Source organism: Natator depressus, chromosome 3 (assembly GCF_965152275.1).
Source record: "Natator depressus isolate rNatDep1 chromosome 3, rNatDep2.hap1, whole genome shotgun sequence".
Lineage (NCBI taxonomy): Eukaryota > Metazoa > Chordata > Testudines > Cheloniidae > Natator > Natator depressus.
The window spans coordinates 8437212-8459957 of record NC_134236.1 but is presented as its reverse complement, the minus strand read 5'-3'; the positions used below and the strand labels follow the sequence as shown (position 1 = coordinate 8459957).

Sequence of the window (22746 nt, the reverse complement as noted above, 5' to 3'; positions counted from 1 at the left end):
ATTACTGGGTGAGGTGCTTTGGCCTGTGTTCTGCAGGAGTCAGACTAGATGATCGTAACGGTCCCTTCTGGCCTTAAAAAAAAAAAAATCTATCTAACTCTAATAGCAGTTAATCAAAGACAACTAGGAGAACGTTGAAGCATCCTTTACCTTGTGGCTCCAGGTTTGACTCCCAACATGTCCCAGCTGTCCTTGCTGTTGCGGATCCTCCGAATGGTGTCCGCCTGCTCTTTGGTGAACCCAACGCTCATGCTCGATGTGGGGCGTTTCCCACCATTGTCACACAGATCAACAATTGCGGAATAGAAGGTCTGCAAAAGCAAAGAGGAATTAGCTGAAAGTTTCCCCCCTTTCTGAACGAAAACCAGCAGCTCCAGTTTATGTACCTGAGCAATAAGGCCACTGTGAGTATATTGAAACACAGGTTGTGACAAGGGCTTGATGATTCTTGGTGCATCCACTCAAAGCTCTTAAGAGTGCAGACACAAACCGCAGAACTTGACCCAAGCAACATTGTAACAGAGGTGCTCTGTTGCCTGCCAGAATAGAGAAGACACCCCTACCTATAGTACATGGCTAGTACTATGCTACGACATCTGGCAGAAAAGCCTCTCTTCTCTGTCAGCTATGGAACCACATGCCTGGAGTCCTCGACGTACAACCAAATTGACCTCTCACTCTGAATATTGCTGTTACTAAACAGGAGCTATCAATATGCTGGACTCAGAACAGAAAGGTGGAATTTTATCACGATGCAGCCCTTATTATGAACAGTCAATAGATTCTATAGATCACGGCAATTAGTGAACATTCTATTGACAAAAGGAGATTACCTATGGGGCCTGCATCCTTTTCACTGCAGTTTCATGTTACCTGGAACATCTCATTGATTCCTTCTCCGGTCTGTGCTGAAGTCTCAAAGTAAAGAAACCCTCGGCTTTCTGCCCACAGTCGCCCTTCACTCTCATCCACGCAGCGGTGCTTGGTGCAGTCAATCTGAGCCAAACAAAGTAGAGAAAAGGAATCAGGGAAAGGACACATCCCACGTATCCGGTACAGAAGTCGCAACAGGGCTACCTAGAGGGCTGTGGTTGCCTGGATCCCAAACGCACTGACTCCTGTTCTAACGTCTCACGGTGGCATCAGTGATAGACTTTCCAGAACAGCCTTGGGAGGAAGCCTACGTTTTCTTGAGGGGGAGGAGAGGGAATTGAAATAGATGACAATTCTGAAATCATGAACAGAATCTACATGCAAGACCCAAGATCAGGGTGCTGGGAAACCCTGCAAACATGGCTACTAGTGTGTAATGCACAGATTAACCTCTTAGCAGGTTCCACAACCACTTTGCACACTGAGCTCATTCCCAGAGGCTCAGAGCAGTTGCTGCTCAACATGCTGCAGCCAGGAATTCCTGTCTCTTTTCGTCAGCACAGCATGTTTTACCTTGTTGGCACAGACAACAAAGACAATGTTTTCCATGTTTCCATGAGGTCCAAGCTCCTGCTTCATCTCAGCCAGCCAGCCATCCAGTGCATCAAATGACTCCTTCTGTCCGACATCATACACTAGGACAACACCCTGAGTGTCCTTGTAAAACTCATTGCGCACCTACCCAGGACAAAAAAAGAGTGAGAATGAATGTGATGGATGCCATCTTGGCTGACACTGGTGACAGGACCTCCAGAGCTAGAGAACTCAGGTCTGTATGACTCGCATCCTCTGTGAATGAGGCGTAGAGGGGGGTGCATAACACACTCTGGCCAGTGGGTTACACATGTTAAACTATTCTAGACTGTAAGTGCCTCAGGGCAGGGAATCTGTAACCTGTACAGTAAGGCACCGTACATGCACATTTACAGCTCTGTGTAAGGTTTCAGAGTAACAGCCGTGTTAGTCTGTATTCGCAAAAAGAAAAGGAGTACTTGTGGCACCTTAGAGACTAACCAATTTATTTGAGCATAAGCTTTCGTGAGCTACAGCTCACTTCATCGGATGCAAGTAATAAATAATATCAGTAATGTTATTTATGGCAGGGAAGGAACAAGGCCTGGTCCATGAGCACAATACCAGGAGCCACCAGAGATTCCTGGGATATAGTCAGCTTGGACACTGACTCTCTTTTGTGGCCTCGGGCTAGTCACTCAGGTCAGGGTTTTTCGGAATCCACTTATTTTTGGTTCCCAGGCCCACCTGGCCTAAGACCCCATTTTCAGAAGTACTGAGCACCCACAACCTCAGCTACAGTCCACGTAAGCTATGGGTGCTCGGGACCTCTGAAAATGAGGCCCTAGCTGATTTGCCCAAGGTCACACAGTGAGTCAGGGGCCCTGCCAAGGTTAAAATTCTGGAGTTCCTGGTTCCCAGTCCCATGCTTTGTCCACTATACCCTGCTGCCTCAATTACACCCCTACAGATTGGCAAGTGCTGGGTAGGTGACGGAGGGCAGTGTTATGGATTTATGTCGGTATCCACACTTATGCTACAGGCAATCTGGAAATGTGCTTAAGCAGCAAAATTTATCAATCTGCCCCATAGGTGTGAGCTCATTCATAGTATGTCACTTGCACAGCACAACACTTTAACATGGGATATAGGAAATACAGTTATAACCCCCGAAGCAGTCACTCTGCCAGGGTACGAACTGCTGATCTGTGCTTCCTACAGATCTTCTCTGCTACCTGCCTCCTATCATCGCTTACCTACTGCTTATGTCTAGCTATATGATCAGAAGTAATCTAGAATCACACTGAGACAGAACAGACTGAGTTTAATTCCTAACCATGCTGCAGAGAAGAAACCCTCTCTCCCTTACCTCATAGAAGAAGGGGTGCCCAGCCATGTCAAAGATGTTCACTTTAATCTCTCGATCTCTAATTTGCACTCTGAAATGATACAGGAGAAGCATTCAGAAGGGGTATGAAGCTCACACAGCATGAACCAATGAAAGAGCTAACTCCCTCCCAACGAGATTCCCAGAGAGTTCCCATTTGACGGTGTTCAGTTCTTCAGAGAGAAAGAGACAAAGTATCAGCAAGACCAAGGCATTTTTACTGCCCTAGTTTAGCTTGATAAAAAATACAAGAGGGGGTCTTGTGTGGGCGAATAACTGTCATGCATGGTAGCCAGTCAACAAAAGGGGACAAAAGCCAGCCAGATGTCTTGCTCTCTTTCCATTACCTTTAGCTGGACAAGAAACCCCCTCCTCTTGATTTCTGTACAAACCAGAAAGGGAGCAAAGCATTGAAAAGAAATGATCACTCAATCTTAAGATGGTCGTACCTAATCAATAATATAACTCAAGCCCCCACGCCCCCAGTGATGTTGCTCTCCACAAATCACTCAGTAGTCAACAGAGGAAGATAAGGTCTTCATGGCCACACTGAACCGGCACTATATTTTATGCTACACATTTGCAGGTCGTAGATAGCAACATTACGAACATATAGGAACGTAAGAGATCATGTCGTTTTGCCATGACTTCTTTCTTAAGAGCCCTCTAATGCTCAAGTTTATATTACATTTACTCACTTCTGCTCTTTTCAGTAAGTGATTGGTGAGCCCTAGCACGTGTATACAGCCACCATGGTACATGGCTTTTCACTTGCAATTGTTGCCCACCCGTCAAAGTAGCTAGAAAAGGGTACTTACTTGGTGACGCCATAGTCGATTCCTATTGTCGCTAGGTATTTGGGAACAAACCTCTTTTCACAGTACCGCTTTATGATACAGCTCTAAAACAAGAACACAGGCGAGTACGAACATGTCCGCTCCATATCACAGGAAAAGTTATTTCACATTATTATTGATCACATTATTGGTATACGGCACCATGGCCATCCATGGCACTTTGCACAACAAGTGAAGACATTGTCACTGGCCTGGAAGGGCAAGGGGGGACCCATAACAAACGAATCAACCAAAATAAATAATCTGATTGTGAGCAGAGTTTTTATACCTCAAGAAGGGAGAAGAGCCAGGGCCTGCATGAAGCCCACTCGGGGCTTTGCTATTGCCGATCTATTTTCCATGGAAGGCGGTCAGATGCTGTGGCGATGGGCGGCAGTGCAAAACCCCGAGACAGAAAGAGCTGACAATCTATCTGACTTGATGGTGAGATGGGGCGCTGAGGATACCCCACACAAGGGATATGGTAGAAGGAATGCATCTGATACACAAGGTTGCTTGGGTGGTGTGGTCATGTGATAGGACATACGGGTTGTTCGGTGGGCATTGCAGGGAAACCACACAACCTTGCTGCACCCCACCCAGCAATGTCCCTTGGATGAGGCCTTTAATCGAATTCACAGACCAAAGAGGTTCCCAGAGAATTCTACCTACTCTGGATCTTGTGCTGCACCCTGAGTGCCTCACGCCATGTTGTTTGGGACCAACTGTAGGGTGGGTGTAGTAGACCCCAGTAGGCCAGCAAAGAGGATGTTACAACAATCGAGCTTAGAAAGCACAGTGAACACATTGCAGGCTTAGTGGTGTCAGTAATTTTAAGAGACTAAATTTTGGAATTATTTAGTAAATAAAACTGGCAGATCTTCACAACAGAATGTGGATGGGAACTAAGGGACAAGGCAAAGTCAAAGGTAACACCTGGATCATATTCCCTCATGGAAGGTGCTACTTCCTTCTCCTCTCTTTCTTTGAAGGGAGAATCCAACTCTGCACATGCCAGATGTGCTCTCAAGTCTCAGTAACACCACTTTGCTCCACCCAGCAAGTAAGGGAAACTTCTCAGACGCAGGAAGGCACCTAGTGAGCAGCAACATTAAAAAGAAACACAAAATACAGTCCCCCAGGAGAATCCAGAAGGAAACACGTTGTGGGTAGACGGCTGCTGGCATAGCTCTGTCTCTATATGAACTGGCCAGCCACTGCAATTACACAAAGCTTAGCCATGAAGCAACTACTCCTGATGCATCTTGCCTCCTAAGCAGAACCTGCCATTGGCCACAGGTACCACTGAGGCTCTGTGCTCTAAACTACTTTGGGGGAAGGAGGGCTAAGAAAATGCAAAATGTGTGTAGAGAGAGGCTAGTTTTATGTGACGATCTTAGGCAGGCGTCAAGACACATGGGTTCTACTCCCAACAGTACTACTGATTTGCTCCGTGATCCTCAGCATTGCCAAATTCACCCCAAGCAATCAAAGCCCAGAAGTTTTCCAGGGAGCCTGTCTCATGCGTTTGGTTTAAAAAAAAGAGCGTTAAGAGTTGTACATTTTGAGTTCTGCCTCTGTGCTTTTAAAGCCTTTAGGAGTCATGTTTTCAAGCTTTTCCCTTCACTCATGAAGGCTTATAGATTCAGACTTTAAGGCCAGAAGGGACCATTGTGATCATCATGTCTGACCTCCTGCAGGCTGCAGGCCACAGAACCTCACCCACGCACTCCTGTAATAGACTCCTAACATCTGGCTGAGTTACTGAAGTCCTCAAATCATGGTTTAAAGACTTAAAGTTTCAGAGAATCCACCCTTTACTCTACTTTAAACCAGCAAGTGACCCATGCCCCACGCTGCAGAGGAAGGCAAACCCCTCCACCCATCCCCCCAGGTCTCTGTCAATCTGACCTGGGGGAAAATTCCTTCAGTTAGACCCTAAGCAGGTTGGCGAGCCCCACCATGCAGACACCTGGGAAAGAATTCACTGCAGTAATCCAGAGCCCTCTCCATCCAGTGTCCCATCTCCAGTGAAAAAAAGGAGACTCTCATGTTTTCACATGGCTGCAGAAGCTGGGGATTTAGGAAAGACACCAAATACCACAAGACTCATGCTGTAAAATAAACCCTTCCCTCTAAACATACAACACTGAACATAAGAACAACCATACTGGGTCAGACCAAAGGTCCATCTAGCCCAGTACCCTGTCTTCCAACAGTGGCCAATGCCAGATGCCCCGGAGGGAATGAACAGAACACGTCATCATCAAGTGATCCATTCCCTGTCGCCCACTGGATAGTCCTGGGCCAGTCCCTTCCCCACTTGGTGCCGCACTTCGCCCGCTAGCTGGGGATGATACCACTCATGCCTCATGGGCAACAAGGACAAGGTGGCCTCTGCGGCGGACTCTAGGGCAGGAGCTCCCGAACTGTGGGCCGTGACACAGTCCCAGGTGGTCCGCCGGTGCAGCCATGGGTGGAGTTTGGGGGGGGCATGTGAGGACATTACAAAGTGGACAGTGATGGGAGTGGTGGCAGGCAATGGCACCCACCCAGGGCCAGAGGAGCCCAGTGCCCCCAGCAGGTGGCAGAAGGTGAACAAGGGGCTGGCTGCAAGAGACAGTGGCTCCTAGGGCAGCTGGAGGGTTCATGACCATTCCCGCTCTGAACCACCGCAACCCATGATCCATAGTTATCAGGCCCCATGGAGTATTGGCCCCATGGCCACTCCAAGAACCGGGGCTCAGCAGTGCTGCTCTGTCCTCCCCCTGGACAAGGCCGTGTTTGGGCCGTCATTAGTAATGACCGGGCTCAGCTTCAGCATCTGCCTCTGCCTGGCACTGGCAGCCCCTGAACCTTTCCCTTGTTCCTGGACAAGAGGTGCCTCCGAGGAGCCCTAGGGTGCTGGTAGGTGACTGGAGCAGGCCTGCCAGGTGATGAGCTCAAGGCATTCAGCAGGCTGCTGAGGCAGAGGATGTCAGCGGTGGCTGGCTGTGGCACCTGCCTGGCCCCTTCCCCCTCTCGCTGGACCTGGTTCCTGCTGAAGCGAGAGGCCATGCACGTCCCGCGGTGCCCCTCTCCCTGGTGAATGCATGGCGGCTCGGGGAGAACAGGCTGCATGCTCAGCAGTCCCTTGCCTGATTTCCCATCTGATCAGCATGAGGGGATGATGGCCTGCCTGCCTCGTAGGTGAGGTGGAAGGGGGCAATATCAAACTGTATACACTGATAGTGGGGTGGGGGGCACAGTTTAAAGGTTCATCCGCCCCCCTGAACAGCTCAAGTCACAGCCCCCTCCTGGGCAAGTTCCCTTTTACCCTCAGTCTCCCCTCCCGTATGCAGTGGGAAGTGTTAATGGTGAGCCACAATGCCTACTGCAGCTGCACAAGTGAGCCTCAGGGAAAAAAGGGTTTGGGAACCCCTGCTCTAGGGAACATAGTGCTACGGACACACATAGATATGCCAACTCTCGCAAATTAATCAAGAGAGATGCGATTTCTAAGTAAAATTAATCCAGACTCATGATTTGGGAAAAGAACTCTCAAATGTCAGGATTTTGGGGGGGGAGGGCAAAGAACCCGAAGAGGAGCAGAGGTGAGGCCGGGAGGGCTGAACTATGGCCTGGGGGCTGAAGTGAGGAGGGTGGGGGCTGTACAATGGCAGGTTCTGAGCAGACGGGGTGAGTGCTGGGAGGATGAACCGAGGGCGGCGGGGGGGGGGTGTCGATGGGGTAGGGGGGCTGAACTGATGGGGTGGTGATGAGGAGGGCTGGGGGACTGAAGTCAGGGGGGTTGGGCGAGGACAGAACTGATGGGGGCCTAGAGAACAGGATTAACTGCTGGGCAGGAGACGGGCGGATGTGGGGGTGAGAGCTCCTGCAGCGGGGGCCCAAAATCCGCGTAGCCTGTACATGCGGGAGAGCGGGCGGCACTAACTGCCCCAGGGCCCGGGCCGTTCAAACATCAAGACGCTGGCCTAAAAAAAAAACACACTTAAAAAAAAAAATCCAGTGATTTGGGGGCCAATCTCGTGATTGCTGGGGGGCGGGGGGGGGCCCAACTCATGACCCTTTGATGGCTGGAAGATGCTCGTAGGGCACCCAGCGGGGCCGGGACGCCCAGGCAGGGGAGTCCGCTCGGGCGGGCCCGGCTCCCTGCGCAGGGCTCACCAGAATGCAAGTCATGGGCCCTGCACTGTTCTGAGCAAGGGAGAGTCCCCTTGACTGGAGGCTCAGGAAGCAGCCCCGCCCCTTCACAACCGGGGGGGCGGGGCCGAGCCCTCATGCCAAGAGGGACGTCAGGACGCCCCGCCCCCGAGGGGGGAGGGGCATAGAAGGAACGGTCCCGGGCCCGCTGGTCCAATGAAAGGGCAGAGTCAGCACCCCGCCCCCTCCACCTAGTATACCGCCCCTCAGAAGCTCCCCCGCCAATGCTGGGGGTCCGACTGGGGAATGTCCCGCCTCCACCTGCTTAAAGCCAACGTAGGAGGGTTTCGATTGACTCACCGGCACGTCAGTCAAACTTTTCAACCAATCCGCTGCCTCCCTCAAGGCCGACGGGCTGCAAGGCATCCGATTGAACAGCCCGCTTGTCAGTCACTCCCATCGGAGCCAATCCCCTCCCCATCTCGCTTCCACGGCTCCTCACCTTGCCCACCTCGGCGTTGCCCATGGAGATGACTTTGATCCTCAGCGACTTGCGCGTTTCTTTCCGCTTCGGCAGATTCGCCTCCATCCCCGGGAGAGACGAATCTGCCCATGAACACACGCGGGGGCGGGAGTGACTCAGGAAGCCGCCGCTCTGCACCTGAGAGCAGGGGAAACAACCGCCTCGAACCCACCGCTCCCCGTGCAGCTGCGGCCGAATCGGGATTTTCCCCCCACTTCTCGCGGGCACAGGGAGATCGCGCGAGACTTCCACCGAGTCCTCTCGCACTTTCGCGACAGCGTCCGTCGGAGCGGGCTGATCAGTTCTCGCGAGAGAAAGCGACGCGAGAGGTGAAGCGGCCTCTAGTTTTTTTTTTCAATTTCAATAACTTTATTGACACTTGATGTAGGGCGAACAGTGGGGGGAGGGGCGTTGCACTGCTGTTTGGATAGGGTGAAGGCAGGGGGTCCACGGGGCCTAGTGGTGAGACTAAGGGCGGGGCACCAGGCTGCGGGACGCCTGGGTTCCAGTCCCTGCCCCAGGGGCCGCATGGTCCAGCCGTGAGAGCAGGGGGGACGGAGCCAGGACTCCTGGGTTCTCCTCCCTGCTCCAGGGGCAGCGTGATCCGATGCTGAGACTGGGGCCGGGATCTCAAACTCAACTCCGCACGAGGGCCCCGTGAGGACTCGTACATGGGCCCACGGGCCGCACCACTGACGCCTTGTCATACGATACAAAAGTATCGTCAAAAATGAAAAAATGGAGAGTAGCACAGCGCGCTATTAAAAGTCAACGCACGCAGTCACTTTTTAAAACCTGCAATGCGAAGAGGGGTTTTAATGAAATATAAACCCTCAGTTATGCACCTCACTCGAACGACAAAACACGTATTTACTTTTAGCAGAAAGAACGAGGCGTACTTGTGACACCTTAGAGACTAACAAACTTATTTGAGCATACGCTTCCGCGGGCTACAGCCCACTTCATCTTTCAGAATTACTTTGGTTAAAGCCCTGCCCCTCTGCCCCTGGCCCCGCCCCCACTCCACCCCTTCCATGAGGCCCTGCCCCTGCCCTGCCTCTTCCCACCCCTTCCCCGCCTCTATTCCAACCCCTTCCCCAAAGTCCCCACCCCAACTCTGCCCCGTCCCTGCCCCTATTCCAACCCCTTCCCCAAATCCCCGCCCCGGCCCCGCCTCTTCTCTGCCTCCTCGCCGTCTCTCCTGGGAAGTCCTAAGCACCGCCAAACAGCTGTTTGGTGGCGGAAAGCACTGGGAGGTAGGCAGGGGAGAGGGGACGCGGTGTGCTCGGGGAGGTGGAGGGTGAGGGGAGCTTGGCTACCAATGGAGTCGGTGCCTATGGCGGGCTGCAGGAAATAACTCCGCGGGCCGTATGCAGCCCACGGGCCATGTGTTTGAGACCCCTGGATTAGGGGGTGGAGTCAGGACTCCTGGGTTCTAGTCCCAGCTCTGACATGGACCTGCTGTGAAATCTTGGGCAAATGACTTCCCAGAGCCCTGGTTTTCCATGCATAAAACAGAGTGAAGGTTACAGGTGAAGAGAGGCTAAATTGGTGTTTATAAAACTGAGCTCATGGCAGGATTGTAGCCTTAGAGATCCTTGGCTAAAAGGAACTAGAGGTGAACAAATAATCAGCATCCTGAATAGCATTAAGATGGTTAGGAGCAGCACTGAGTGGTCTGGGCTGTATGTGTTTCCCATGCTGGGAGCTGGAAGGCTGCTATGCTGAGACGTGAAAATGGGCCCAGCTTTTTTATTCTTTATGGATCTTTTTTCTGTATCGTTCTTTTGAAGGGAAAAGATTATTATTCTTTTCCACTTGTGACACACAGAAAATTTCACAACTCTCTTATGAGAGACACTTATGTGGCCTTGGAAACAGAATCAGAAAACTCTCCTAGTACTTAATGGAGTCTTACAGACACAAAGAGTTTAGTTTCTTTAGTATTATTTTGCTGAAAGACAGTGACTCTTCTCTTTCCTGCCTCAGTAGCTGATGTCTCTGAACTGCTCTACTCAAGAAAAAAACATGCATCAAGCTGTGATCTTGCAGTGTATCAACGACCGCAAGAAGGGAGGATTTTCCAGCTTGATCCCATGCATCCAATTTGATTTTGACTATGACAGCTTCCTATCTGAGGAGTCAGATGTGGGAAGAGCAGGCGACAGTCTCAGATTGACCCAAACTATCCCAGATTTTGGATCTGATAGCCAGGACTGTGGGTGGCATGAAATGTGCAGGTAGCTGAAGATTTGCTGCTCTATCAACTTCTCCCTGCATGTGCTGTTCTCAGTAAGACCTCCAGGCAGTTGCTCCCACTGATACCAGATGGATGGTGCAAGCACCTTAAGCAAGCTGGGGAGGGATAGCTCAGTGGTTTGAGCATTGGCCTGCTAAACCCAAGGTTGTGAGTTCAATCCTTGAGGGGGCCATTTGGGGATCTGGGGTAAAAAAAAATTGGGGATTGGCCCTGCTTTGAGCAGGGGGTTGGACTAGATGACCTCCTGAGGTCCCTTCCAACCCTGATATTCTATGATTCTAACCCTTACTCTGTGCAGATAAAGGGATCAGGCCCTGTGTACAGCAAGATGTTACGTCCAGCCAACAGAGTCAGAGTCTTTCAACTTGGCCAGGGAGGGGAATTAAGGAAGATGGGGTGAATGAGGGTGTCCGGATGGGGATAAACATGGTTGAAATAATTAAGCGACAGTTGTTCAGATGGACTGGGAGCCTAGTGACTTCCAGATTTCCGGCTTATTTGAAAAAGCACCCCTTGAGGAAATTGTGCAGATCTTGGCAGCTATATTGAAAGTGTGGTTTTCTATCCAAACACACTCACTGTATACATCTAGTGTGTTGGTTTCCATGGCCAATCATTGACCAAAAATAATTACTGAGTAAGTGCAGACTTGCAGAAAAGCATGTTGCAGTAACAAGACTGTGGGACCACAACCTTTGAATTCTCTTTAGTGAGGTCTGTTGGTAAAGCAACAGACTCAGCAGTTATGAATAAATCTTCTGTGGTAGCTAGATAACTATAAAAGGCTTCACTTTAGTCTCCCTTACTGCTTGACCTTGTCCAGTGTGGTCATTGTCTGCATAAGTTCTGTCATATTCATTGCATGTGGAGTTGAGGGGTTGGGGAGAGAGAAAGAAGACACATCATCTTGGCTCTTCATCTCTGCTCTAACCAACATCTTCAGATCTTACTGGGCCCTGTCCTTCTGGGATTTAGCATAGATATAGTTATTTAGCTCCTGTTTGTATCACATGTGGATAGGGGTAAGCTTCTCTCAAATACTTATTGTCTTCTTTACCACCAGAAGTCACTTGCAGGCTGCTTAGGCCTTATCTACACAGGGCAGTTGACTGGAATACTATTCTAGAATGAAAGTCACTTTATTCAAGAATTATTAGTGCACTTCCACAGCAGAGTAATTATTGTGGAATTAAAATAACTTTTTATTCTGGAATAGCACATCCACCAAAGGAGCAATGGCAGAATAGCCCATTCCAGTCAATTTCTCTGTGTAGACAAACCCTGAATACAGACATCTAATCCTGGGTGGGTTGGTTAGTTAGTTTATGCAGCCTCTGGTCATCCCTCCTTTAATATTAGCTACACAGAAACAATTCCTTTTGTGCCTACTAACATACCCTTCTCGAGTGTGAACTTTTTCCCAGCATACTGAGGGGGCTCACCATTTAGCACAGCAGCTGCTTGTCTCTGCCAAATTTAAAGTGGCCATTTTATAACTGGTTGTTGCTGTTGTCTGGGAAGTATCCTTAATGGCTTTTGTATTTTCTTTTATTTCTGAAGTGTTGGTAGATTCTCCTAGAAGACAAGGTAGCAGCAGTGCTTTATCCACCATGTTATGCACCCTAGCTCTGAGCAGGCTTAGATGCTGTAGTTAAAATATCAGCTCCTGGGGCTGGAGCTCTATGTACTACTCCTATCCTTGCAGCCGTGACTGGGACATTTCTTCAGGGAGAAGGCTGGTAGAAATCCAGCTATCGAGCCTCTCTGGGTAGCTGGGAGCTGCATTTCTAATGTAAAAAACAAACTGAACTTTCCTTTCCCTTTTTAACACAAAAATCATGGGGTTAGAAGGGACCACAAGGGTCATCTAGTCAAACCCCTACTTCGACTAGTCTAGTCCAGCATTTTTTCAAATGCGGCCACCAGGGGCTTTTCTTGCAGCCAGTCTCCTGGGCCGTGTTTGGGGGGGGGGGGTGCAAAGCAGTGGCCCCTCTCCCAGGGCCGCCAGCAGGGGTTGGGCCCTGCCCCCCTTCCAGAGTCTCCTTTGGCTGCAGGGCTTTGGGCTCCATCCATGTGGTGGCAGGCTAAAGTTCCAGGCTCCAGCCCCAGGCTCACCACCCCACCATTGTCCCTTGGCCCTGCTGCCTCCCTGCCCACCTCCACATCTTGGGCTTAATTTGTCCCAGGGCTGAGTAAGTCTGCTGTGAAAAGTGATATTAATAAACATACAAATATCATTTTCACAGCAGCAGACTTGCTAGGTAGCAAATCTTTAAAAAAAGCAAAAGAAATGTTGCCGGCACCCAGTGCCAGAGGCGAACAACAGCAAGGGGGGTTCGTTACCCGGTATGCGTTACTTAATAATTACAACGGGGTGGAAAAGCAGAAAAGTTTATTTGCAGCTGCAAACAAGGTACAGGGAGAATAGAATTTCAAATCCTGCACATCAGAGCAGGTTATTACACACACTTTTATATTTTTTAATGCTACTGCACTACACATTAGCCAATTAAAATTTTACACAAATACTTTGCCTTTCTTATATGGGTTACAACAATATTTATTTTTTGCAACCTTTAACAAGCATTTCTAGCAACTTAAACAACCAGCACATTTTGTCTGGCCTTGTAGCTGTCTTTTCTGTTATCTTTAACTTGGCATCAGCAAACCTTACACTATAAGGCATTATTTGCGGCTGCAACATTGTTTTAAGAGCAAAAGAGCTTACTTAAACCAGCCAGGCCTGAATTTTATTAAGGGGGGTTGAGAAGAAGCCCTTAGGCCTTCAGCAGGGAGACCTCCTTGACCCTTATGGCCTTCCATTCCCTCAACTTAACTAGTGGCCATGCCCTGGGGTCTCCTACAATTCCCTTTTTTGAGAATACTCATTTTTATTGCTTGAGTTTTCTTATTTTTATTTACTTACTAGCGGGCTATGCATAAAATTAAAATTTTTAAAACTATGCAAAATAAGCATTTTTACACAGGACCACATACAGCACAGCAAACATAACATGATTAATACAGGGAAAAAAAACTTAAATAATAGGCTAAACAACCCACTTAGCCACGGGGAAAGGCCCCAACCAGAAAATAGAGAGCCTAGCCAATTCTCCCCAGTTTGCTGATGAATGCCCTTTACCAGCTGCTTTAGGCGTTGTCAATTAGCTTCTGCGGATGGCCCTGCATCTGTTATATTAAAGCAACACATGCCTGCAAACTCCTGGCATAGGTGACCATGGCGTAGAAGCAAATAGTCCACAGCCAGCCTGTTCTGTAGCATACCCTGACGTACTTCCCCTAACTCATGTGAGAGTTGGGCCAGGACAGTTGAGGTTAAGTTAATGGCCTTTGCCACCGTGCAGGCAAGGTGCTTTACTGCGTGATAATTATGCACCACAAGCCCAGGGATATCAACTAAAGAAAAGGCCAGAGCTGCTGCCTCACTCTCTGAGAATAAGGTTACCTCTGACCTACAGGTGGAATCAAGGGGAATAGCATCCCTTTTATGACGGGCAGATAACTGCGGAGGGTATGGAAAAATCAATGGGGCCACGCGACCAAGAGAGCAGGGACCCCCCAGAACTATTGGCCGGGACATAGGAATACGCATGTCTGCCACATATAAGGAACCACCCTGCTGGCAATTTCATGTGCCCGTAGGCAAAGGAGATTTTCACACTGTTATTACATTTCAGTTTTTTTATTGGTGAGGTTTTTCCCAATGTGAGTAGCATTTACAAACCTCATACAAGAGGGGGCAAGGGTTGTATTGGCTCAGAAATAAGAAAACATGGAGGCATCTAACGTATCCTGGGCAGATCCGAGGGTATATAAATCAGTGTAAGTAAATGTTTTATTTACGGTTTTTAACAGGGAATAATGCTGACCCAGGGTTGGGGCTGCACATACGCCAATAAAACAAGTCTCCATGACTGCACCCACTGAAAATTTATGTGGCAAACAAAACGACGTTGCGTTCACTGCACTCTGGGCCAGTGCCAGCCAGGTATTTACGGGTACAATGCCTGAAACAGCAGTACCAGTTAGGCACATGGCCAAGAGGGGGAATAAAATATACCCTTTCATCTATTTTCCTGCCTTTCCGATGGGCTGCCGTTTAAATAGTAATTTTCGTCCAAGATCCTCAGTGGAGGGGGCTGAATGCACGGTCCACCTTTCAGTCGGGGGGGTTGACACGGCTTTCAGCCGGGTATAATGAATTCAATTTTTGTGTCCCTTGACCTTTGCTGCCGTGTGGGAGACCAGCAGGACGGTATAGGGTCCCTTCCACTTTTCCTGGAGGGGCTCATTTTTTCAGGTACATACAAGCATTGAATCACCAGGCTGCAGGGAGTGGATGGGCAAGTCCAAGGGTAGAGGCTGGGAATCCTTAGTATACCTGTGAAGAGACAAAAGAACAGCAGACAGGGAACACATATACTGAAACAGAAACCCATTTCCCAATTTCCACTCTCCCCCTGACACAACCGGTGTACCATTTATAGGCCATGCCCTTTCAAACATAATTTCAAAGGGACTGAGCCCTAATCTACCCTTCGGGAGAGCACGGATGCGGAGCAGAACTAGGGGCAGGGCATCAGGCCACCGTAGGGAGGCCTTCTGGCATACTTTCGAGAGATGTCGCTTAAGGGTTTGATTGGTCCGCTCCACTACCCCACTGGCTTGCGGTCTTCAGGGTGTATGGAGTTTCCAGGGAATCTGTAAGGTGTCTGAGATGCTTTGGACGATTTTTGATGTGAAGTGTGTTCCATTGTCAGATTCCATCCACTGGGGAAGTCCAAAGCGAGGAATAATCTCCTTAACAAACTTGAGAGCCACTGTTCTGGCAGTGCAATTGCGACATGGAAAGGCTTTTGGCCATTTACTGAATCTATTCACTGTAACAAGGAGATACTTGAACCCTTGGGTCCAGGGAAACTCAGTAAAGTCTATTTGCCACTCTGGGGCCTGGAGTGGGTTTCAGGGCCGCTGGTGGTACTGGGTGTCCCGGTCGGGGGTTATTCTTTTGACAGACTAGGCATTTCGCCGGTACCTGGGCAGCCAGGGGTCTGTGTCTGGAGGTTATGAAGTACTTTCCCCATTAGTTGGGTAAGTGCCTTCCTGCCAGCATGAGTGGTTTGATGTAATTTCTGTAATACTGGCAGAATTAGGCCCTTTGGTAAGAGGACTTTTCCTTCCGGGGAATGAAGTCATCCCTCCTTTTCCTGGAGACCAAGTTTGTCAGCTAGCTGTTTCTCCTCCCCAGAATATTGAGGGGTCAGGAGCTCCCCCACTGATGGGATAAGGGCATGCATATAGGTGTTTTCAGTCTGAGGGGATGGCAGGGTGGCAGCATGCTTTGCCTCTCTATCTGCCCTGGTATTACCCCTGGTCACATCTTGATCCTCCCTCTGATGGGCCTTACAGTGTACCACCGCCACTTCCAAAGGGAGTAGTACTGCCTTTAGAAGCCGGAGAATTTGGGGCCCGTACTTGACTGGGGAGCCTTGGGCTGTCAGCGTCCCCTCTGCTTTCACAGGCCAGCATGAGCATGCAGCACCCCAAAAGCATATTTGGAATCAGTGAAAAATATTGACCCGTTTTTCTTTGGACAGTTTGAGTGCACGGGTCAGGGCCACTAGCTCAGCCAACTGGGCGGAGGTCCCAGCGGGCAAACTTTCAGCTTCCACGGTGTCATTGAGGGTCACAATAGCATAACCCGCCCTTCTTTGCCCATCTATCACCATGCTGCTACCATCAGTGTACCACTCATAATCTGCATTTGGAAGGGGCACATCCTTTAAGTCCGGGCAGCTAGAATATTGGGCATCTATGATCTCCAAACAGTCATGTTCCTGTTTCTCAGTTTCTTGTAAGAGGGTGGCAGGGTTAAGGGATGGACAAGGCTGCAGCGTGACCTCAGGGTTCTCTAAGAGCTTTGCTTGGTATTTTGCCATACTCGCTTGTGTGAGCCAGAGGCCGCCCTTAACATCCAATAAAGCACGTACCATGTGTGGTGTAAAAACCTGTATTGTTCCCCCTAGTGTCAGTTTCTCTGCTTCTGCCAGGTCAGGGCGGTGGCTGCCACTGCCCGCAGGCACGCTGGCCAGCCCTTGGCTACTTGGTCCAGTTGTTTAGAAAAATATGCCACCGGACGTTTTCATGCTTCTAGCAGCTGTGTGAGTACTCCCAGGGCCACCCCCTTTCGTTCATGTACATACAACTGAAATGGTTTGGAGAGATCTGGCAGACCTAGAGCCGGGGCTTCCATCAGCTTTCTTTTCAGGATTTTAAATGCCCTGTCAGCCTCTGGGGTCCAATGAAAGGGGTCATGGTCTGCTCCTTTTACATAGTCGTACAGGGGTCTAGCCCATAGTTTAAACTCTGGGATTTATATCCTACAGAAGCCTGCCATCCCCAGAAATGCTCTGAGCCGCTTGTGATTACTCGGGATAGGAACTTGGCATATGGCTTCCTTTTTTTCCATTTGAAAGCTAGCGTTCCCCCTGCCGTATGTAGAACCCGAGGTACTGTACCTGCGGGAGAGCAATCTGAGCCTTACTTTGTGTTACCTGATATCCTTGGAGTCCCACAAAATCCAGGAGACTCACGGTGGCTTTAAGGCAGGGGGTTAAGCCCACAGTGGCAATTAACAGATCATCTACATATTGCAAAAGGAGGACTTTCTCATTATTCCACTCCTCCAGATCTCTGGCCAGAGCCTGACCGAAGAGGGTGGGTGAATTTTTAAACCCCTGGGCTAACACTGTCCAGCAAAGTTGCTTTTTAACTTTGTTCCGGTCCTCCCATTCGAAGGAGAAAATCTTCTGTGCTGAGGTGTCAACTGGGATGGCAAAAAAAGCATTTTTTAAATCAAAAACTGAAAAATGGGTATGCTGTCCCCCTATAGAAGCCAATAGGGTATACGGGTTAGGGACAAGAGGGTGCAGAGTCTTAACCCATTCATTAACTGCCCTTAGGTCTTGTACTGGCCGGTACGTACCATCAGGTTTCTGTACGGGTAAAATGACTGACATTCCCGGAGAATACCGTATGTTAGAAATCGATCTATGGTTTCCTGTAACCCCTCTCTGGCTTCCTTTTTGATTGGATATTGCTTTACCCGCACTGGGCCTTTTCTGGGTATGAGCTGGACATGAATGGGGGTTTGGTGAGTAGCTTTTCCTAGGATCCCTGATGCCCACACAAGGGGATACACTTGGACTTTCCACTGGTCCCATTTTGGGGCTTGCATAGCCGAGGGTTTAACTGCAAGGGCCATAATCCATGCATTTTCAGGGGGTAAGGTAAGGGTTATTTCATCTTGAGTAAAATGCAGGGTGGCACCTAGGCGACACAGCAGGTCCCGTCCCAGCAACGGTGTTGGGCATTCAGGGAGGTATACCAGCTTATGGGATATGGTTCTGTTCCCCAAAGCACATTCTGCTGGGGTATACACTAGGCACCTGGCATCTTTGCCTGTGGCTCCTGTCAAGGTGACGGAGTCTGCTACTGGCAACTGAAGGGGTTGATTTACAGCAGTTCGCGCCACTCCAGAGTCCACTAAAAAAAAATCTATTTCTTCATTTCCCACCCGCATTTTTACTCAGGGTTCCGGGGGTAGGATGATCCAACTCCCCTGACACCCCTATTCCTGTTCTTCTATCGCCATCATAGAGGTACCCCCCCTTTCCTTCTTGTTTGGGCACTCATTCTTCCAGTGTCCCTCTTGCCGACACAGGGTACACTGATTGCGCCCCAGTCGTTTCTCCTGCAGGCCTGGACGTCCGCGTCCACGGCCCCTTCCTTCTCGTTCACTTCCCTTCGTGCCTGCCTGCACCGCCGCTACCATCAATCTCACTTGCTTCTTCTCCTTCTCCACTTCTCTTAAACTATACACTCGATTTGCTGCTTCTAAAATCTGTGCCATGGTCATACCCATCAAATCCTCCTTTTTCTGTAGCTTTCTCTTAATGTCAGGGGCTGCCCTGCTTGTAAATATTTCTTTAATAATTGCCTCAGTTTGCAGATCATTAGGATCTACATTAGTATACTGTCGGATCGTGTCTCGAATGCGCTGTAAAAAGGCTCCAGGGCTTTTCTTTGGGTCCTGCACTACCTCATATGGTTTAGTCCAATTATTCTGTCTGCGTGACGGAGTCCATACAGTAGCAGCTCCTTATAGGAGGTGAGGTGGGTCATAGCCTGATTGTTATTTGGGTCCCACCTAGGATCCTTTATGGGAACCTGATCATCTGGGGTCGGGATATTGTTACGGTCCTGGTCATATCGCCTCTTTGCTTCCTCCCTTGCTTTAGCTATGACCTGTTCTTGTTCAACCTCAGTCAATAATGTTCGCAGAAGGACATTACAATCATCCCAGTTGGCTTGTAGCTACTACGACATCCCTTAAAAACTGATACAAACTTGCTTGGGTTGATAGAAAATTCTCCAGCCTGTGCTTTGAAAGCGGCCAGGTCCATAGGATTAAAAGGTGCATGAGTATAGACCTGCATGGTAAGGGCTGGCCTACCCTCAGCTGCATTCCGAGCAATTTTTAGTCTTGGTAAGTAATGGGTATATTTCAGCAGATGGAGCTCGAACCTCACTATGAGCTTCACTAGGAATCTTACTCTGAGCCTTGCTCTGTGTGGGTGTAGGGATCGAAGGAGCCTCACTCTGTGTGGGTGTAGGGCCCGAAGGAGACACCGGATCTACCATTACATTTGGGGTGGGGGTCCAGGGACTGACATTAATTGCTACCGGGCCAATTGGGGTTAAATTACAGCGTTGTAAAATATCAGAACGAGACCACAAGGTCATAAACAAGTAAGCATACGAATGCTCATTTCACTTCCCCGTTCGCTGACAGAACAGGAGTAACTGGAGGATTGTATTATGATTTAGTGATCCTCCGGGAGGCCACTGTTCCTGGTCCTCTAATTAGTACTGAGGCCAGTCAGCCGTACAAAATCACTTCAATTTACCCTTGTCATCGGATCTGATCCAAATACCTTCCAATTTACTAAAATACACTCTAGGGGCGTGCACCGTACCCTACCTCCCATGCTCTGTTCCTGTTCCATACCTACAGGGTAACTCTGGGCGTCCCCAGGTTCCAACAGAGCATATAATCCGGATTTTAAAAAGGTTCCTACCTTATTTAAGGGACCGGTTCCCCACCGTCGCCCACAGCTGCTTCTCCACTGTATGAGTGCATTGCACCGTTATGCCCTCCGGGGTCGATCAAATCGCGTCTCCTCCGAGGCCCCCGATGAACTCACCGGTGTGCGCTGGGCGTCGGTTGTCGCTGCAATCCTCGACCTCCAGGAGGGATCCAGGCAAGGCTAAATAGCAGCCTCGTCGCCCCACGTTGGGACGCCAAAAGCTGTTGCCGGCACCCAGTGCCAGAGGCGAACAACAGCAGGGGGAGTTCGTTATCCGGTGTGCGTTACTTAATAATTACAATGGGGTGGAGAAGCAGAAAAGTTTATTTGCAGCTGCAAACAAGGTACAGGGAGAATAGAATTTCAAATCCTGCACATCAGAGCAGGTTATTACACACTTTTATATTTCTTAATGCTACTGTACTACACATTAGCCAATTAAAATTTTACACAAATACTCCGCCTCTCTTATATGGGTTACAACAATATTTATTTTCTTCAACCTTTAACAAGCATTTCTAGCAACTTAAACAATCAGCACATTCTATCTGGCCTTGTAGCTGTCTTTTCTGTTATCTTTAACTTGGCGTCAGCAAACCTTACACTATAAGGCATTATTTGCGGCTGCAACATTGTTTTAAGAGCAAAAGAGCTTATTTAAACCAGCCAGGCCTGAATTTTATTAAGGGGGGTTGAGAAGAAGCCCTTAGGCCTTCAGCAGGGAGACCTCCTCGACCCTTATGGCCTTCCATCCCCTCAACTTAACTAGTGGCCATGCCCTGGGATCTCCAGCAGAAACAACAACAAAAAAAAGACAAGAACATGCAAAGCGTCTTATTTGTGTTTCTATTCTGTTTAATGTACAGTTGTCTCTATTCATTCCTGGACCTATTTTTATTACTGATTCTGAAAAAAAAAACCTACATAAATAAATTACAATGATTTGGACATGTATATGTGCATATTTATTTGTTTTTCCTAAAGTTAATTATTCTAGGAAAAATTGTCAGTGTGGCCACCAAAAATTTTTTTGTGAGAACCCCTGGTTTAGTCTAATCTTGGCATGTCCTTTATGTGGACCAAAAAGGCAAATAAAAAAGTTCAGCCCCAATAATTTCTCTTGATGGCAGCTATTGCCTGATAGTTGTCCCTGTGGGGAGTTGAGCTGATGTCTGAGTCAGGCCAAATGGCTACAGAAGATGATGCAGGGGGTAACCGATCTCCTTGGCCAGCAGGATAGATGTTTGGTAGAATAAAGTTGGTTTCTTGTGAAGGAAGGAGGGATTTTTCTAGCTGTTAAACCCTACCTTGGGAGCTCTCTCAGCTGGGAGAGGGAAGGAGCTCTTTGTAGATGTGACTGATTCGCAGGTATGTTCTACAGGCCTTTGTTAACATCTGGAGCCGCCGGCAATGAATGGGGCCGAGGCGGAGCCCAGCGGCTACAAGCAGCACTACCGGGCCCTGAAGCGGCACCTGAAGCTGCTGATCTACGAGCAGGAGTGTTTCCAGGAGGAGCTTCTCAAGGCCCAGAGGAAGCTGCTGAAGGTGTCGTGGGATAAAAGCTTCCTTCTGGATTGGCTGCTGCAGCATGAACACATGGATGAGGGATCGTCAGACTCAGAGACCACAGCCTCCTCGGAGAACAGTGACGGGGAGGGGCCGAAGGGGGCGGAGCCGCAGCCACTGAAGAGGAAGCGGGGCCCCCAGCTTGGCGGAGCCTCGTCCCCATCGTCCTCTGGCCTCTCTCTCCAGGAGACCTCGGGCTTCCCCCTGCAGGGCTCGGGGGCGCCCTCCCCCTATCTAAGCTTGCTGGCCTCCCCCCACTACAGCCCGTTCCCCTCTGAGTACCTGGCGCCAGAGCCCTGTGCTCCCCACCCCGAACACGCCCGCCCCGAGCAACGGGCCAAGGGCACTTGCAAGCTAAAGGTGTCCCTGACACCGGTCACCCATCCCGACTGCTCAGTGGTGGGGGGTTTCCCTTTCTCCTTGCCCCGGGGGGGCCCCCTGACCCCCCTCTCCTCCAAGCTCCAATGCCCTACCATCCTCAGCACTGTGCCCCAGCAAATGTTCAGTTACGCGGGGGAGGGGAGTGGCGAAGACCCCCTGGACGGGGATGACGAGCTTGTCATAGATATCCCGGAATAGGGGTGTTGGGGGCAGCCCCACAGATACACACATCTCAGCACTGTGGTGGGGGCCCCAGGAGGCCCCCCCCAGTTTAATTCACCTCTTTTACAGTTGCATTAACAGGCTCCAGACATGCAAATTAACCAAATAAACAGGATTTTGGTTTAAAAAAGAATTTCCATTGTATTTGTCTCGGGAAGTACATCATGCACATCAGGTTCCTTTATAATTCCCTCTGTTGACAATCCAGTTAGAAAATCTGCTTTTGTAGAAGGAAATCTCAGTTGGGTCTGACATCCTATTACCCGGGGACAGTCTCAGACCCATGCCTCTGGGACCTTGGGGAAGGCAGACTCAGAACAAGGTAACACTTGGGTACGATGTCACGAACAAAGGAGGTTGCAGTCTGTCTCTGCAAACAGTGCCTTGAAGGGTGCTGGTGACAGCTAGTGTGGGCATGCGGAGAGCTGGACAAACAGAAGGATGCTATATGCAGTTACCTGAGTGTAAAGATCTTGCCCAGTACTTGCACTCCACCCAATTTTTATAGTTCCTTGAATGCAGCTCAGAGTCAGATCTCACACAGGTTACCTTTATTAACTGTTGCACAGCACATACCCAGAACAGTGCTGTTTAGCTCAGCAGCTCCCATAGGCAGGGCCTCTCCAGTCAACCAGTGCCACCTGGGGCGATGCACTGGATTCCCAATAGCTGGGCCAGGGCCTTTGTCATAAATATAAAGGGAAGGGTAAACATCTTTAAATCCATCCTGGCCAGAGGAAAAACCCTTTCACCTGTAAAGGGTTAAGAAGCTAAGATAACCTCGCTAGCACCTGACCAAAATGACCAATGAG

The 22746-nt window shown here is 49.5% G+C and overlaps 1 protein-coding gene and 1 pseudogene across 1 annotated transcript in view; one reads left to right on the top strand and one right to left on the bottom strand.

The window, feature by feature from the left end:
• Window positions 1-8633, bottom strand: part of DNAJC27 (DnaJ heat shock protein family (Hsp40) member C27) — a 16056-nt gene extending 7423 nt beyond the window's left edge. Inside the window, exons 1-6 of the mRNA XM_074947386.1 lie at window positions 8315-8633; window positions 3652-3734; window positions 2816-2885; window positions 1447-1611; window positions 874-996; window positions 151-311 (exon numbers count right to left, since the gene is read on the bottom strand). Coding sequence (XP_074803487.1) covers window positions 151-311; window positions 874-996; window positions 1447-1611; window positions 2816-2885; window positions 3652-3734; window positions 8315-8401 — 689 coding nt within the window. The 5' untranslated portion in view covers window positions 8402-8633. The remainder of the gene's footprint in view (window positions 1-150; window positions 312-873; window positions 997-1446; window positions 1612-2815; window positions 2886-3651; window positions 3735-8314) is intronic.
• LOC141984373 (INO80 complex subunit E pseudogene) lies at window positions 8297-22746 on the top strand (annotated as a pseudogene).